Source organism: Adiantum capillus-veneris, chromosome 30 (genome assembly GCF_014529385.1).
Source record: "Adiantum capillus-veneris isolate H3 chromosome 30, ASM1452938v2, whole genome shotgun sequence".
In the NCBI taxonomy this organism is placed as follows: Eukaryota; Viridiplantae; Streptophyta; class Polypodiopsida; order Polypodiales; family Pteridaceae; genus Adiantum; species Adiantum capillus-veneris.
The window spans coordinates 54,591,134-54,610,051 of NC_140960.1; the positions used below are offsets into that span (position 1 = coordinate 54,591,134).

The 18,918-nt window shown below is 48.0% G+C and overlaps 1 protein-coding gene across 2 annotated transcripts in view; it reads right to left on the bottom strand.

Annotated features, from left to right (window-relative positions):
- NUP155 (nucleoporin 155) overlaps window positions 1–18,918 on the bottom strand; it is a 118,542-nt gene that overhangs the window by 28,002 nt on the left and 71,622 nt on the right. For both annotated transcript variants that reach the window (XM_086507434.1, XM_086507435.1), the window contains 2 exons: window positions 16,911–17,125; window positions 15,895–16,246 (listed from right to left, as the gene is read on the bottom strand). In XM_086507434.1, the coding sequence (XP_086363560.1) occupies window positions 15,895–16,246; window positions 16,911–17,125 (567 nt within the window). The remainder of the gene's footprint in view (window positions 1–15,894; window positions 16,247–16,910; window positions 17,126–18,918) is intronic.

The window sequence follows — 18,918 nt, forward strand, 5'->3', positions numbered from 1 at the left end:
TAATCCCTGCACGTTCCACGAGACGATCCTCATGGGGAGCGAGAGAGAACAGATGCTGCCGCAGCAGCAAGACGGGCTATCTTCGAGGCTGGCCTGGATGGGGAGTAATCCACATCCGAGCGTCCTCTAGATAGGCGAGACTGCAGTGAGTGCCTAGCCGAAGCCCAAGCAGAGCGAGCCGTGCGTAAAGCAACCTCCTCTGTCCAGGAGTCCTCATGAATGTATACATAGCAAGGCAAACACTGCGTATCAGCAAAAAAGTACACCACAATGTGCCTACATCCTGCTGAGTCTGGGGGTGTCACCGCAAACTTGGCCAATGGCCACAAAGTCTGCAGCAAATCTGTAACTCTAAGTTCTCCCATGTGGTGAGAGAACTCGAGAACCTGTGTATGCAACCATCCCACCACTGAGTCGAGGGACCACTCTGTCTCGGTCCGACCACAGAGGGGGAAGGAGAAACCAACTGCTGAGTCCAAGGCCTCTGTTCTCCTAGCGGCGAGAAACAAAGCGTGGACCCTGAAGCAGGCTGCCTCGTGGTCTGCTGCGGAATCGCCGAGGAAGCGAGTGAACACGTAGTCGAAGAAATCCCAGCGGCGTCGGAGGTCAATGCTCGTCAGACCACGAGGGATAGCTGCAAGGGAAGATGTCTGAATCTGCAGAGGGGGCCGCAAGAAGGGCTGACCCTCTCTCGCTAGGCGACTCGTGGCAAAGGCGCTGCCAAGAGATCTCCTAGCCGCCGGCGAGGGACCAGTCTCCTGAGTCGACTGTGATACTGGAGCAGGAGGAGGGGGAGAAGGAGCTGGGGGGGGGGGGGGGGGGGGGGGGGGGGGGGGGGGGGGGGGGGGGGGGGGGGGGGGGGGGGGGGGGGGGGGGGAAGGGGGGGGGGGGGGGGGGGGGGGGGGGGGGGGGGGGGGGGGGGGGGGGGGGGGGGGGGGGGGGGGGGGGGGGGGGACGGGGTGGGGCGACGAGGGAGAGAGAGCGGGGGGGCGGGGGGGGGGATGGCGGGGGAGGGGGGGGGAGAGGGGGGAACGGGGGAGGGCGAGGAGGAGGGCGGGGCGAGGGGAGGTGAGGAGGAGGAGGAGGGGGGGGGGGGGGGGGGGGGGGGGGGGGGGGGAATCTGAAGGAGGGGGCGGCTGGCAAGGGTGAAGCTGAGGTGGAGGCTGGCGTAGGGGGCTCCTCCTGCTCAAGAGGACCAAAGCGGTTCCCCGTGGGAACCCACTGCTGCTGAGTAGGCACCTGAGGGCCACTCTGAGTGCAGGCTGTCGCTGTTGCCCACTGGCGTCGATGACCCACGAGCCTGCTGTCACCCCTCCTCCGCTAGAGCCCCAGGCTCGGAGGGTGGCTCTGAATCTGTGCACGGTGCCGCTGGTTGTGGCTGCGGCCCAGCCTTGGCAGGCTGGGCCTGAGACTGAGGTGCAGGTCGTGGCCTCCTCCGTGGACAGGCCTTCGCTAGGTGGCCATCTGTCTGCAAATGAAGCACTGGTTCGGGAGACCCGAGTACTCCACACTCTGTCTAAACCAACCCCCACTCACCCGAGGCAGAAGGATGACCTTCGAGAGCGTGTGGGTATCTCTGACCAAAACTCGAACTGAAGGGATGCCAGTCGCCTTGGCAGCTATTGATGCTGCCATACGAGGTGTCTCCACGACAGTCCTGATGTCGCCACTGTCGAAAGTGGGCGTGTGATGCTCGGATGGCCAGTGGACTCATAGCTATGACCTTGGAGGCCATCTCGGAAGTTTCGAACTCAATCTGGTAGTACCCCCGTTCGAGAATCTGGACATCCAAGATCTTGCCCACCTCTATGAGAAGGCGGGCCTGGAGAAGGTCTCGCAACTCTCCTCTGCTAGGACGGGTGCCGAGAACCTTACAGATGACAGAAGTCGCCTACAAGCGCTCTACCTCTGCGGCAAGGCTCGCTTGCTCTGTCAGCGAAAGAGCAAGTCGAATGGTAGGCTCAGCGGGGTCGGGCGAGGGGGCTTCAGGTGAGTCCCTCTGTGGTGGAGTTGGAGCCTCCATCTGTGTCTACTGCTGAGTCGAAGAAGCGGACAGTGGAGAAAATCTGCAACCGAGCACGCCAAGCACTTGTCCGAAGAAGAAGTGTTGCAAAGCCACGTGCAGAAGACCTTGGGGAACGGTGAGGACAGGGGGGGGGTGGTGGGGTGGGGGGACGGCGAGGGAATGGGGCGCAACGGCGGGCTTGGGGGGCAGCTAGGGGCGCGGGCGGCAGAGGGCGAGGGTGGCAGACAAGGCTGGGCGAAGGAGGCAGCGCGAGGGCGAGGGGGGCAGGGGCGCGCTGGGGGGACTGGAGGCAGCGCAGGGTGAGAGAGAGGGGGGGGGGGGGGGGGGGGGGGGGCAGCGATGGCGCAAAAAGGGGGGAGGGAGCGTGCAGCAACAGCGAGCGTGGTCACAAGAACCACTCTTTCTCAACCGGCACTTTTTCGTACAAAGGGAAGTCTTTTGTTGATCATGGTAGAAGAGGCTGTATATAAGCGTAGGAAACAGGTTGACCTTTCCTCCATGGATGTTGCAAATATCATTAAAGAGTGTTTGTCGGAGGATTTCACGGATGCTCGGGATGCCTGGGAAGGTCAGCAACCCGCTACTGAAGTGGTTATTCCGGTTCAGCAGTTGATGGACCCAGTTGCACAGTATGCATTGAATGCTGTTATTTTGTTTTTTCCCGGCAAAATGCCATCGGCACAAGATGTAAGTCAATGGGTTGACTTTCTGTTGAAAAGACAAGCAATCCGGAGGGTGTATTTTGGTGCCCGCGGATTTTATGAGGTGCTTTTGGAAGACATGGATGCTCGTTCGCGTTTGTTGGAAATGTTGCCTTTGTTTTTCAACATGCAAATGACACATGTTCTACCATGGGCGCTTACTAAAGATTATCAGAGCTTGATACGGCACAGGTGCCGGTTTGGGTGGAAATAGTCGGATTTCCACGGACTTGGAAGCATTTCTTGTCTCTTTTCGCTGCGCAATTGGGCAAAGTGATTTGCCCCCCAAACTTGGATACTAATTCCAGTAGATTTTGCGTGATGTGGGATACAAATAAACCAACGCCGTCAAGAATTACGGTTCACTCTGGTGATCCAATGGCAGGCAAAAGGCCATTTAAACTCAAATGGAGGAAGTTTGCAGGTGCTTGTTTTGGTTGTGGCAAATTTGGCCATATGCAGTCTGAAGGCCAAGAATCTTTGTTTAAACTGCCACCATCTGCTGTTCCTATGACTAGAACTCGTGTTGCTCCTCCTTCCTCTTCGTCCGTGAAGCCGAAGATGGGGAATACTAATGAAAGCATGCACGCCAAACAAGGTAAAGACTCCCTTAAGAATCTGGCTAATACGCAGACTGCTGTAAAGGCTGATACTAAAGGTAAAGCCAAATTGGTAGATTCCACTGACTCCCAAGAAGCCTACAAAACCTCGTGTTTCGCCTATCTCAAGGAATTATGTACCTGCTATGGATGGGAGAGGTGGTGGAACCTCTGCATCCGCATCCCATGATCATAAGTTGCTGGTTGAAGCGTGGGATAGAGTGGTTCATTCATACAAAGACGCTTTGCTTGGGTCGACATCTACGTCGTTGCCGATGTATCAAAATCCCTTGCAAGGGATGCATATGGATTCTGTTGTATTGAATGTTAGTATGGAGGCGGATGTGCCTATGGGCAATCCTACTTGATGACTGTGCCTCGTGGTTCGTTTGTAAATATTGTACAAATGCATTCTCCCCTTAGATGTTTTGATGTTTTGAAAGGGGTGAAAACTCACCGACGGCGCGTTGTTTTGCTCGAGGCAACCATTGAGGCTTTTTTGGCTCTCAAGGTTGCGGTGACAGAAGCGTCGTGTCTCATCCTTGCCTCTTGGGACGACTCTTTTGACGTATGGACGGATGCGAGCAATGTCACCATAGGTGCTATGCTTCAGCAGCATGGCCGTCCACTTGCATTTCTCAGTCGGAAGTTAAATAGTGCCGAAACGAATTATTCAGTTTATGACAAAGAACTTTTGTTTGTTATTCACTCTCTCAAGCATTGGAAGCATTTTCTGTATGGTAGAGAGTTCACAATTCGCACAGATCATCAAGCCCTCACGTGGCTCCAGCCTATGCCTAGTGCACATTGGAGTGATCGCCAAGCATGATGGTCACAAATTTTTTTAGCAATTTGATGGTTTGATTGAGTATGTGCCTGGTAAAGCTAACCATGTTGCAGTTGCGTTAAGTCGCAAAGGACAGACCCTTGCTCTTGAGTCAAGATCCACACTTTCTATTCAGGGCGTCTCTTTCGGCAGCATGAAGAACCAATATGCAGATTCCGAGTTTGGTAAGCAATGGTTGCAGCCTCTTGCTCCCCAAGGGCCCAGCAACTATCTCATTTGTGAAGGTTTGTTGTATTTTTGTCACCGTCTGTGTGTGGTCCTCTCTCAGGACAGCCATATTGCATGATGCTCATGACTCTCTCACAAGTGGGCACAAGGGAATGAGCACCACTTTGGAAAAATAGAAAGATTCTTTTATTGGCTTAAAATGCGAAAAGATGTGTTTCGTTACGTCACACAGTGGACCATTTGTCAAAAAGTAAAAGCTCCTCGAGGTAAGCAACAAGGCCTCTTGCTACCGCTGCCTATTTCCAACGGGCCTTTTCAAGATATTTCTATGGATTTTGTGACTAATCTTTCACCTAGCTTGCATTCAACGAACACTCAATGTTTGACAATTGTTGACCGTTTCAGCAAATTTTGCATGTTGATTCCTTGTAAGACCACAGTCACTACAAAAGATGTAGCACGATTGTTCATTAAGCATTGGTATCCCCTCTGTGGTTTGCCAAAGTCAATCGTGTCAGATAGGGATGTTAAGTTCACGTCAAATTTTTGGCGCGCTCTCTATTGAAATTTTGACATAAAGTTAAATTTTTTATCCGCTTTTCATCCATAGTCAGATGGTCAAACAGAAATTTACATTTAGTTGGCTTTTGATGTTTTGAAGTCATGTGTGCATTATCAACAGTCTCATTGGAAGCTCTATCTCCTATTGGTACAAGCAATTCTGTATGACTCTTATTCCTCTGCCATTGGTAGAACTCCGTATGAGGCAGCATCAAGCCATCCGTTCCAGTCACTTTTGACTCGCTCGGTCAGTCCATTGCCAGATGCCAATGTTGAAAGTCACTAGTTGGATGAGATTATTGAGAGTACAAAGCTTCGGCTAAGCAAGGCTCAGAAGTCTTACTCGCGACACGCTAACAAGCATCGTAAGGATGTTACAATCAAGGAAGGGGATTGGGTCTATTTGAGAATCATGAAGCAACATCTTAAGCAAGTCAGAAAGAAGTGTCCTAAGTTGTCTTTCAGAATGTATGATCCATTTCCTGTCATTAAAAAGTTCAATGAGGTTTCCATGAAATACACAACGTTTTCCATGTTTCTTGGTTGAAAGTCTTTCAGGATACACCTCCATTGGACATTTCTGAAGAAGAAGAACCAGAAATCATAGATGAAGCCGAAGTCATGGAACCGGAGCAAAGCAAGTGCGACACTACTTTTTGAAGCTCAAGGATCGAGGAACCCACGAGGCAATGAGGATCAATGATGAATTTTTTAGAGATTATCCAGAGTTGTTGGCAACCTACAAGGAAGCCATGCAGCTCGGTACCAGTACCTCACTTTAAAAAGAAGGGGATGTCACGTGCGCATCTAACCCTATGTGCATGTGGACAAGCTATCTTAGGTCTAGGGTTCAAGTTAGCGTAGGAAGTATTTTGGCACCTTTGAGAGCATATGCGTTTTAAGCACAACGTCGTCGCGTCGCCATTCTCGCTGACACAATGTCAATATTCAGCAGCAGATCAGCGTTTTCCAGATTTCAGCATTTCAACTCTAGCGTTTTCAGTTTTCAGACCATCCTCGTCATCGTCATTATTGTCGTCGACATCCTCGGCAAGTCCATTGCATCTAGACTATTGTACCAGATTTGTGCAATCTATAGCATAGACCTCTCTCGCCATAGAGAAGGGGGCCCTTGGAGGAGGGTTTGAGAACCATCTGGTGCCGTATTCTTCTCTCTCTCCTCTCTCATTCTCAGCACCTTCATTCACAATAGCATTCACTTTGTTTGTGATCATTGCACTCTCTCTCCTAAAAGGAACGAAAGGCTCTCCTTTCTGTAAGTAAAAGGAACCCTTGAGCACTCATCTGAAGCAATATCAACATTCACTTCCGCTACACCTTACATTGGTATCAGACCTTTTTGGCAGCGTTTTGTATCACTCAAGGAAAGAACCACTGGAAATTTTTTGCTTCTTGTAGTCGCACGTAACCCAAGTCCAGTGGGGCGTGTCGATTCCTAATCGTGTTTTTGAAGAGTGACAAGTAACCCAAGAAAGAAGGGCTTGTCAAGCCTCCCCTTGTTCCTCTTTTCACTCATTGAGAGCGAACCGTGCACTTCGGGGCCGGCCAATCGACATGGGGTGGGAAAAAGCAACTATGGTGTGAGCTTTCTTATGAATGTTTTGAGCCATTTTGTACAGCCGAACACTTTTGTGTTCCTTCCCTTGTATCTGATCTTTTTGGTGGGTTTTCCTTCCTTTGATATTTCCCACGGGTAGATTAATCAAATTGATTTACAGAGAAATATGTGTGTGTGTGTGTGTGTGTGTGTGTGTGTGTGTGTGTGTGTGTGTGTGTGTGTGTGTGTGTGTGTGTGTGTGTGTGTGTGGTGAGTGAGAGAGAGAGAGAGAGAGAGAGAGAGAGAGAGAGAGAGAGAGAGAGAGAGTTCTATTAACATCCTTATCGAAGCCAAAGCTGGCCTATAGGACAAATCAGATACATCTTTGATAACAATCCACTTCAGGTATCACCAAAAAGAAATGTGGATGTGCTAACTATCCTCGAAGCTCTCATGACTCACGAGAGTTAAATATTACAAATGGTAGATCACCACGTGCATAATGTGACTAAATGTGTGTGTCATATCCATGTCTTCTACAAGGGGGGTGGGGTCTTGAAATCTCTCATGATAGCTTTTCCTCGTCTGTAGACTGTCCATTTTTCTTGTTTCCTTGCTTCTCTGACTTTGGCCAACTCCTTGGCTCTATTCTTTAGTTGTAGGGGTGTGAATTCATCTGAGATCCACACTGATGTGCCTTGTGCTGACCTGGTCTGCTTCATAACTTTGATCTTGTCATCTATGTCACAGTATCGAGCTCTGGTCTGTTTCCCTTTAATTTGAACGTCGATTGGGTCACCAAGGTCGACAAAGGGTACCGCGCTTTACTGAGTCTTTCTTTGATTATGTCTACATTCAAGATGTATACTTCTAGTTGTTCGAAAGGCAAATGTTTCGGTACAAGTTTTTGGTTTTAGGGCCATGTTGCTTAGACAGTGGGGAGTGATGTGTCCACCCTCAGAAAGCCCCCCCCCCCCCCCCCCCCCCCCCATTGGGGGGTGTGGAAATGGGGGCCTCTCTCTCTAGTTACGAAGGAAGGCAGCACAGGTGAGTTTGCTGGACTGAGAAAAAAACAGAGCGCGGGCTGCGGTGGCGCGAGCGGAGAGAAAGGGGAGGGCGGCTTGAGACTCAGGCAGCACGAGCGGGCTGAGGCTGAGACTGTGGCGGGGCTGTGGTAAGAGAGAGAGAGAGAGAGAGAGAGAGAGAGAGAGAGAGAGAGAGAGAGAGAGAGAGAGATGAAATGAAATGTTATATTAACGTCTTCGAAAGGCCAAAATGCCCTATGAGACCAAAAAGTTACAACTGGTGAATCTGATATCATGTCTGAGTACGGAAATTACAAAGTTACAAAGAACTAACACTAAAATACTAAGGAGAAAGGAAATAAATCTGAAGCTAATTCGGATTGAGACGAGATAACGGGGGGGGGGGGGGGGGGGTGTTCAGATGAAATCTCTCATGGGTCGCTGTTTGATCTCATCAACCTCATCCATGGTCAGTACTCCGGTTGGGCGTCTTGCATGTCGAGCTAGAGTGATCTGTATCTTTTGTTGCAGCCTTCGTCGGTGGTGGGAGACCCCTCGAGGTCGTGGGCGTCTTGATTTGCCTAGCTCAGTGGCTCAATCAAGCAGCGTACCTCTAGTATGGGTGGGCTCTGAGATCTGCTGGAATGACTAGTCCTCTGGCTCTCCCCTGGCTGGTGTAAAGAAATATGTGATTCGTCTCTGAGACTGTCTTTCCCCTAAGTCTGTGCAGCTCTAGCAGGAACAATCCGAGGCATCTCTAATCCTTGTATCTCATGACTCTAGAAAAAGGTTTGAAACCTTCTCTTAACAGGAAGTGAAAGCGGCTGCGTATCTCATAGTACGCCGGGCAATGACGTATAGTGCAGCTCTGTCTCTAGCTCTCAGTTACATAGGTGACATATCCTGGCCCCTGTTGGCACTCCTCGAAATCGGCCCGTCTCGATCTGGAGCTAATGTGAGGATGTGCGTATCTACCCAATTAGCGCATCTTATCCCATGAGATAAGTGCGTATCCATGTATGCAGACCTAGTCACAAAGCCGTCCTCCGTGAGTTGGAGAAGATGCTCTTTGTAGAAGGCCATCTTCGTGCCCAACTCCGGTGTCGGCTGTATCAATGTGTTCCTCGTATCTAGCTGAATCAGGTCCTGGCGTATGAGTCTGGTGATCTCTATCCGTGTGAGAGACAGGGAGGGTGCATCCATGGAGTATTGAAACGGAGGCAATCTATCCATGTTGAAACCATGCGAATGAAACCATGTTGTCATCTATCCATACCAACATGTTGTATTGCCTTGTAGAGCTAGTTGTCAAGATGACTCCAGGGCAAGTCGAGCGTATCTATCCCTGGGGAGATCCCATAGACCGTGCATAAAGGATACTGATATGGTCAATGCCTCCACCACGAAAAGGGGGGGGGGGGGGGGGGGGGGGGGGATAATCTCATGCGGCTCTGAGACCTTAGCCCGAATCATTCGAGCGATCATAGAGACCAGAGGCCTCTCCATCCATCTATGTTGCCAGATCACCCATGGTGGTCTACTGAGGGTCCCCATACCTGAACTCCATAGAGCATACCTGGAGTCACTAGAGTGTCAAAAAGCCAGAGCTTTGTTCGTGGTTCCTGAAACTGCATCTGCGAACACATCCTTGTCCTCCCAAAGCTCCATATGCTCTCGTCAGTCTAGTCTCTGATGCTCTCCTTAGTGGAAACACCGGTCCACCGAAAACTACCCCAAGATAAGTATATGCATCTGTGTACTCCACAGTCTCCTGGCCATACGTAAACGTGAGTGTCAACCTCCTGACCCACTGTGGTGTGGTTTTTTCCAAGTTGACAGACAATCCACTGTCACGAGCAAATGTATGCAGAGCATCCAAATGATGTTGCATCCCCTCTGGAGAGTCTGAAATCAATACAATATCATCAGCATATAGTAACAATGGAATCCATTGCCCGGCTAGCTGAGTCCCCCATGTCTCCCTTCTTTTGCAATCTAGAACACCATGATACAACACCTCCCGCAAGAGCAAATACATAGCCACTTGTGGATTTCCGTGTATCCACATCACCAGCCATGTCAGAGTGACAAAATCCCTTCAACTCCATTGGTCCTTTACGATAGCAGAGGCATTTGTTTCTAGTCCCTTTCAAGTACCTTATGATGGACTTCACTGCATCCCAATGCAACCTGCCTGGATTAGCCATAAACCGGCTCATAACTCCCACTGCATGGGCTATGTCAGGCCTAGTAGCAACCATAGCATACATAAGTGAACCACAAGCTAAAGCATAAGGCACACTTTGCATGTCATTGGCTTCTTCCTTTGACTTGGGACAATCTTGAAATCCCCTAGTATGATAATGTCACCATCCTTGGAAAGGGGGATTGTCCTCTAGGTGATGCATATACTGACATCCTCGGAGGAAAGTAACAGATAGCAATGTAGAGGTATCTGCCCGTCTCTACCTTGAGCCTCACCCACATGCACCTAGCATATTCATCTTTGCACGCTATATGTATCAATGGCTGCAGCTCCTCCCTGAATAGAACTGCCACTCCCCCTGAGCCCCGTCCTCGATGTTTCAATCTGGTCTCCTATCTGCAGGCTGTCTCCCATCTATATCCGCTCACCTGTGGCATGGATTGCCCAGGGGCTTGATGCGTCTCAGAGTAGAAAATGATCTCTCCCTGTGAAGCTATCCTCAAAGGCCCTTATATCAAGACGGAGTGACCCGTTACAATTTCAAGTTGCCATCTTTGTGGTCCCATAGGTCTCGCACCGTCATGCGGGGTGTTCCATCCCTGTAAAATGCAATCTTCTCCCTTTCCCTTGTTGCTCTAATTTCCGGCATTACTTCTTGCATATGAGCAATCTGCGAGAGGGTGAGGTCATCTCCAAGAAAGATGCCAACTTTCTTTAGAGTCGGTCTCTTATTCAAGAAGTCCTTCGCTTCCATGGAGGGAAAGCGGAGAATGAGTGCCGTTTCCTTCGAGGTTTCTCCATTGCTTCCGCTTTTCTTAGTGCCCACTCTCCAAGCCCTCGTATGCGTGTGCTCGTTGACCCCCACCAGAGTCATGAGTTCTTTCCATAGTTACCGGGGAACGCGTTCCCCAGGCCCTAGAACGCCGTTCCCTCCCCCCCCCCCCCCCCCCCCCCCCCCCCCCCTGCAAGGCCGGAACATCCCGGAATGTTTTGCCGTTCCGGGTGACCACTTCATACCGGAACGGCCGACCAGAACGGCTTGGACCGGCCTCGGAACGGCCAACTCTCAAAATGGGGAGAAATAGGCAGTTTTTTGCAAATTTATAGTGAAGATTAGGTGTTTTTTAGAGTGTGAAAAGGACTCCAAATGCACCCCCTCACACCCATTCCCTTCTCAAGCAAATCCACATGCCCTCAAGGTCTAAGGCTTAAGCCTTAAGCTCTCTCAACTCCTGAGTCTCAAGCTCTCCCTCTCTCTCTCTCTCTCTCTCGCATCATCCACGGCCTACGGGTCTTCAAATCAAGTTTTTGTGAGTATTAGAGTTAAAGGACTCTAATACTACTTGTATTCAAATTTCAAACATATAGAGCTAAAAATTGTATTATTTGGGTATTTTTTATGCCTCCCATTCCGCGCCGTTCCCGTTCCGGACCCCACGCCGTTCCCCGTTCCGCGGGGGTCCCCGTCGCCGTTCCCGTTCGCGTTCCGGATAACTATGGTTCTTTCACCTCTTCATCCACATTATCTTGGTCTTTGAGGCCACATATCCTTACGTGTAAGGCTCCCACACGTCTCCTTTGCTCCTCTTCTAGTGTCAAGTTGATGATGGTTGGTGTGGGGGTGGGGCTTATTTCCTTGCCTTTTCCTTTCTTGACAATCTCGATCCATTTTTCGGCCTTTTCTGCTTTTTGTTGGGTCTTTGTGATGACATCTACCAACGAGGTCGTCATTTCTTTTTGTTGCTCCCCACCTTCTTTGATGGCCCGCACTTGTTCCTTAATCGTGTTAAGCTCTTCAATTACCGAGGGTTGGAGCTCTCCCTCTTCGAGGGCATTCTGTGATCGCACCTCTGCAAACTCTTTCTTGAGTAGTGCGATTTCCTCATCTTGGGCCTTCACGCGATCGAGTGTATGTATCGTGCTTTCTTGTGCTGCCACGCGCACGTCGAGTACATTAATAGTACCTAGGAGGTGGCAGTTGATCTTGCTGATGGACTCACTCAATTCTTCTTTGCATTGTTGGATGGCATCCTCCACTGAGTCATCCTTGCCATTCTGCTTTCTCATGATTGAAAGGCCGCAACAGGAGAGGGAGAGGGGTAGAGAAGTGAAGAAGAGGCTTCTCTCTCTCTCTCTCTCTCTCTCTCTCTCTCTCTCTCTCTCTCTCTCTCTCTCTCTCTCTCTCTCTCTCTCTCTCTCTCTCTCTCTCTCTCTCTCTCTCTCTCTACGTGGACAAAGACTCTCTCTCTAACCTTTCTCTCTCTACGCTATACATCTCTCTCTATGCTACTCTTTTTTTCCCCCTCTCTACGCTACTTTTTTCCCCTCTTTCTCTCTCTACGGAGTTTTTTTTCTTCTTCTTCTTCTTCTTCTTCTTCTTCTCCTTCTTTCTCTCTCTACGCAATTTTCCCCTCTTTCTCTCTACGCTACTTTTCCCCCCTCTTTCTCTCTACGCAATTTTTCTCTTTAGCTAGGTTGGGGAGTTGCGGGCGGAGCGCGAGGGAGCAGGGGCAGGGGCACAGCAGCACGAGCGGGAGGGAGCAGCAAGGAGAGGGGAAGCGCGTGCGGGCGCAGCAGTGCGCGCGGGGGTAGCAGGGGGGGAGGGGGGACAGAGAGCAGCAAGGGAGCGGGAGCAGCAAGCAGCAAGGAGCAGGGTAGGGGCAAAGGCAAGAGGGGAGCACGGAACAGCAGGGAGAGAGAGAGAGAGAGAGAGAGAGAGAGAGCAGCAAGCTAGCGGGAGCAGCAGGGCCGGGGGCATGGACACAGGAGTGCCTGCGGGGGCAACAAAGAGAGAGAGAGAGAGAGAGAGAGAGAGAGAGAGAGAGAGAGAGAGAGAGAGAGTTCTATTAACATCCTTGTCAAAGGCCAAAGCTGGCCTATAGGGGGGGGGGGGGGGGGGGGGGTGTTGTGTGTGTGTGTGTGTGTGTGTGTGTGTGTGTGTGTGTGTGTGTGTGAGAGAGAGAGAGAGAGAGAGAGAGAGAGAGAGAGAGAGAGAGAGAATAAATAGTAGAAAACTATAGGCTTTATCACCCACATGTAGTAGAGTGGTTATCCCAATTTCCTCCGCTGCAACAAGTCTTAAGCTCATGAAGATTCATCGCACAGATCTTGGAGGTCTCTTGCAATTGTTCCTCAGATCTTTCCTCATCTTCTTCTACTCCTTTTAAGTCTCCACTAGTTGAGACCCAACTCACTCGAGACTATAGTGTGTTCTCTCTCTCTCTCTCTCTCTCTCTCTCTCTCTCTCTCTCTCTCTCTCTCTCTCTCTCTCTCATAACAGGTCTAGAGTTCAACTCCTCGTCGGCTAGATCTTTAAGGTCTCTTGGGATAGTTTCCTACGACGTTAAAACTCTCTTCTCCTCTCTCTCTCTCTCTCTCTCTCTCTCTCTCTCTCTCTCTCTCTCTCTAAACATTAAATTGTCACATGCACATCTAACCCTATGTGCATGTGGACAAGCTATTTCAAGTCTAGGGTTCAGGTTAGCCTAGGAAGTGTTCTGGCACCTTTGAGAGCTTGTGTGCAACTGCAGAGATTCATCAACGCTCAGCATCGACGGAGGCTGCATCAAAGGATCCGGATCACTTTGGCCCGACATGCACGACGCCCGGTCAGACTACACACCATGGAGGAGGTTGATGAGATCCGCCAGCGATCGATGCTGGATCTCTTGTGATTTAGCTATCCCAGCTAGCTGCTTAGTTCACACCTAGCAATTTAGGATTCCATAGCATAGTATTTTTATTTTGTCATTTTGTTACTTTTGCTACTCTGACTTTGTACCAGATCCACCACATTGTAACTTTCTGGTCTCATAGGTCACTTTGGCCTTGTGAAGACGTTAATATAACATTTCATTTCTCTCTCTCTCTCTCTCTCTCTCTCTCTCTCTCTCTCTCTCTCTCTCTCTCTCTCTCTCTCTCTCTCTCTCTCTCTCACATATTGTATTACACAGTGTACTGGGCACCTTTTGTATTAGCTTGCACACACATACAGCCCCAGTTTGTGGTAGTTGTATTTTTGTTTCAGTTCTTTTTTATTCTGGACATGGTATCAGATTCACTATGTTGTAACAGCTTGGTCTCATAGCTCATTTTGGCCTTTTGCAGACGTTAATTTATCATTTCATTTCATCATATCTCTCTCTCTCTCTCTCTCTCTCTCTCTCTCTCTCTCTCTCTCTCTCTCTCTCTCTCTCTCTCTCTCTCTCTCTCTCTGTGGTGCCATCTACCAGAAGAAAAACCTAGAGCTAGACATAAAAGGAGGTAGGACTACACATGTAGGACTCTCTGCAACAGTTTCCACCCACGCAGAGACTCCTCTAGAGAGAGAGAGAGAGAGAGAGAGAGAGAGAGAGAGAGAGAGAGAGAGAGAGAGAGGACTCGCTAACATGCCAGCTTACGTCAGTTGCTGATTTTTAAGCCTTATTTTCATGTTTAAAATATTTGACCACGTTCATACTGACCGAGTTTATAAGGTTTTTAACCTGTACACTTAAAAACGGGCATTAAATCCTAGTTTTTTGGCCAATGTGGGGCATTCTTTACCCGACCGATTTCATCTCTCCCAACTCATTCTATCAGCTCCCACCGGGTCGTATTTCCACTGTGTCCGGCCGGCACTTTGTGGGTGGTCACTGCAAAAACATCTCTCTGTCTTTGACAAAAATCAAGTAAGTAGAAAGACACTTCTTTATTTCTTTTTTAGCAATGATGTGATGATGTATAGGCCAATCACTAGCACTTGCATCTACATCATACTACTGCCCTTTGAAAGTAAAGGACAGTTTCTTTTTTACATAATCTGGGAGAGGATGAATTCTATAATGCCAAGGCATTCCCAAAATAACATCGCAGCCTTGTATTGGAACAGTTAGGAAAGACTATCAATCAGAGTGCGTTCCAATCTTCAGATTCAAAGGCCCTTGCACTGGAGTGGAATTCGTAGTCAACCCTTCAAAGGATGATCCTAAACTGATTGGAATTCCCAATCTCTCGAAAGTGAGTCAAAGAAATTTTGAGGTGTCCAAACTCATTTTGTCACAGTAGCTAGTGAGTATTTCTAGAGAGAGATGGTTTGTTGTACTTAAAAGCCCTCTCTCTCCCATCCACCGGCCCACCTCAAGCCCTTCTGTTGTTGGCAGCCAGTTTTGCATCACATGTCCTTTGTAGCCACCGCTGCTCTTCATCTTTGGACATGCTTTTGCATTGTGACCAGCGTGCACCCTCTACTCCATTGCAGCCATCCTTCCAAGTGCTCTCTCAAGCCTTTGCCATTCCATAGGCCTAGGCTGTTGCTCCTCCCGTTGCTCTCAACCTTGCTCCTCGGTGTGGCCATCCTTTCTTACGGATATACACCAGGGACAATCAGTCGCCAGAGCTGTTTTGCTGGTTTTTGGGTGGGTCCACCAGGAACCATCAAAGTTTGACGCAAATGTGAGGATATCTTATTCAATATAGTCACATCGTTCAAGGAAAAATGAAATTCTTATCGGAAAACCATGACAGATATATACGTAGAGCTTAGTAGATGTCCAGACAGCCAGAAGGTCAAAGAAGAGAGAATGTTTGAAGGCCAAGCTGAGCCAGATTTGAAGCCGAATTCATAGAAGGGTATCGGAAAAGAAGGAGCAATTCCTGAACTATAAATTCCACATTATTGTATTTTGATTCCTGGAACCTGCAAACTTATTAAACAAAGCCACATTTCCTTTCTTGACTTGTGCTCATATAATAGGATAATCATGACCATATGCCTTTTCAGCAGTGGGTCTTCAAAACGAAAAAGAAGAAAACTATAAATAGTCGATTCACCTTCAGAAATATATCACAGTATCAATGTCACGTAACAAGCAAGTATCTTTAGCACACCTGAAACTAAAAATTTAAGGCCTTTACTATTTTCTGTGATAACTTCTTGAGCGTACGTTGCCTCATTGTACGAAATGAAACCTCAAGATGCTTATTCACATCAGTAAGCTTGGACACTTGTGGACATCAAATATTTTACATTTTGATTCACAAAACAGGATAATTAGATAAGCCATATAGTATGACAAGAAAAAACAATAAACGGAGTTGTGAACCCAAGAAGAACAAGGATAAGGCGACAAAAGCTGAACAAAAACGAATAGAAAGAACACAATATAAATGTTTGCTATGTCGATGCAGGAAATCACAAAATAGTGCCAAACATTTCTGATTACCTCCCACATCTCAAAGGGCACTGCATAATCATTGTACAATTGTGAGATGCTCTTCATATCTCGACCAAGGTCTTCTAGTTTTTCTTTGGCTGCATGGAGCGTGGCCTCTTCTGAGAGAAGCCTCTTGCCAGGGAAAGGATCCATCATGGATGTGTCACCTGACGTGGGTCCCAGAGCATCTTCGCTTCTAGTAATCAAAAGCTCCAGTTCCTCTTTGATTTTGATCTGAAACCTCAAAACGGCCAGCTTCCCTTCCAAGAGCTCTAATAACCCACCATCCCCAAGATTGGTGCTTGGACTTCCCAAAGTCGCATTTTTTGCTTGCAAAACCGCACTGCTGAGGTATTGGAATCTGATTGTCCACCAGTAACGAGACTTGTTAGTGGAAGATCACAGCAAGGACCAAAGTACATACAATCTGTGTGTGTGTGTGTGTGTGTGTGTGTGTGTGGGGGGGGGTGGGGGGGGGGGGGGGTTGGTTGGTTTGGAAAAAAATACATATTTATGGTGGATGACTCTAATTTAACCACTGTAATCCGCCTAAAAAAGCTAGGAGTTTGTATAATAAAGCACAAGGTAATCTCCCATAAGGCTTCAACTCGAGTTCATACAGTTGGATGTCACAGTGATTCAGAGCATAGTCAACAACACCCTCCAGATGAGGTGCTAGAGCAACCACAGCCCAAAGCAGTGGCAAACCCAGAGTTTATTTAAAGGAGCCATAGTAAAATGCATTGCCAAAAGGTATGTGTGTATGTAGTTGGATGCAACAGTTTATTGTCAGATAAAGTGACTAAATGTGTGTGTGTGTGTGTGTGTGTGTGTGTGTGTGTGTGTGTGTGTGTGTGTGTTTTGTATCCCTTTCTTTTTGTGGGTTTTCCTTACTTTGAGGTTTCCCACTTGTAAATTAATCAAAGCAGATTTACAAAAAAAAGTGTGTGTGTGTGTGTGTGTGTCTGTGTGTCCACATGCTTGCTTGGAGAGTGCATGCACATCAGCAGGCCCAGGATCAATACCTCTGCTCTAAAGACAACATTCCACCTCCATCAACCTGCCTTCTCTCTGCCAACCGTAAAAGCACATGGGACGCAACAACATGCTGCCTGTGATGAACATAGTACCGTGCCAAAAGCTCCAAGTATTTAGCCTCTTCTTCAGTTACCGGTTGCTTCGATTGGTTCAAAGAAGATGGTATTGAAGGCATTGCATGTTTCCTTGCCGCTGGTCCAGTCTGCAAGCAGTTGTTATGTACACTAGTAAGTGTACTCTATAACATTAAAATGATTTTAGGGGCACCTAGCGGAGTCATCCCACAAACACAATCTTCATTGGCTTAACATACTTTAATCTCAAGGACTTGCACCTAGTTAACAAAGATCCTTTGAATAAATGTTGTAGATTCTTGAGTGTAACTCGATATGCTATAAGAGGTTTTAAAATGAGAAGTCAACCCTCAAAATAACTCCCAACTCTAACAAGTAGTTCCAAAATTCCACCCTCAAAATAACTCTCAACTCTAACGAGTAGTTCCAAAATTCCACACACACACACACACACACACAGAGAGAGAGAGAGAGAGAGAGAGAGAGAGAGAGAGAGAGAGAGAGAGTTCATCGGTTTGAGTTTCAATCGCAGTTTTGAGGACTGAAAACTCTGCATTTTTCAGCATTTTCTGGACTTTAAAGGTCATGGTAATATCCATCCATGGGGGGTCTCTTTTCCTCTTTGCACGGCACTTTTCTCAATAAGAGGCGATAGTCATCTGAACAGTTGCTAAATTCTCTGCTATTCTTAGTTTTCCTCTCAATTTTAGCCACCCTTTTTTATTAAGAACGTGAGGAAGCTCTTTCTTTAGCCAATGTTTGCAATGGAAGACTTTTATCGAAAAGAATTGCAACCAACTTGATTTCAACTATTTAAGACATTTCATCCCAAAGCCTTTGTTCGATCTACTCTTGTGTAGCATTCTCTTGCATACATGCTTGCATAGATTATGGCTTCCTCGTTTAGGAAACAATTGCAAGCAGATGGAAGAGAATGTGGGCACTTGAAGGAGGAGAGAAGGGACAAAGAGCTTGGAGGATTGTCCGCAATCACATGTTTGCAATACTATTTTCACTTGCAGTATGGTGTTCTGTGACTGTGATTCTATGTACAATTCTCCCATCAATGAAGAGAAAGTTTGAGGGGATGCCGGCCATTCCAACTTGTTGAAAGCCTTAGTTTATTACAGATTTCTTCCTAAAGTTATACAAGTGTTTGCCTTCCTAGTATCTTGCCAGGTTCCACACACACACACACAAAAGAAGAAGAAGAAGAAGGAAGAAGAGAAGAGAAATTTTAACGTCGTGGGAACTATCCCAAGAGACCTCAAAGATCTATCCGACGAGAGACGAACTCAAGACTCGTTATTCAAGAAGGAAATGGCATAACCAATCTACCACACTTGGGTGATAGAGAGAGCTGAAATGAAATGTTATATTAACGTTGGAAAGGGGGTAAGGGGAGCACACCCGAAACACAAACAAGCGCCTCTCTATAGCCCAGCATACACACAACACCCCAATCCACTAGAGTTCACCTTCAAAACTCACACAACTCACAGGCAAACCATCATTTGCACACAACCATATGCACAACTCGCTGCTACACACTCAACAAGCCCAATCAATCCGCACAGTCCAACTAGCTGCCTTCCACACACACACAACCTCTCTATCCCTCTTTGCATAGCAGACGTCCGGGGGCACACCTGCCAACACGTCTGGAAACACACATGCACAAGCAGAGAAGGGGGAAAAGGGAATCGACACCAAAAATCACGGCAATGATGGCTTCAATTCACAACACGACCATGTACAACATAGCTCCAAGCCGGCACAATCCTCAACGAGCACAACACACAACCTGGCAACCCTCCCGGGTCCGCACAACTTCCATCACTTCGAAAGCCACTTCCTCGGCATTATACACTGGCCAATCGCCCAAAATGGCCAAAAATCCCTTCCAAAAGTTTGAGAACCT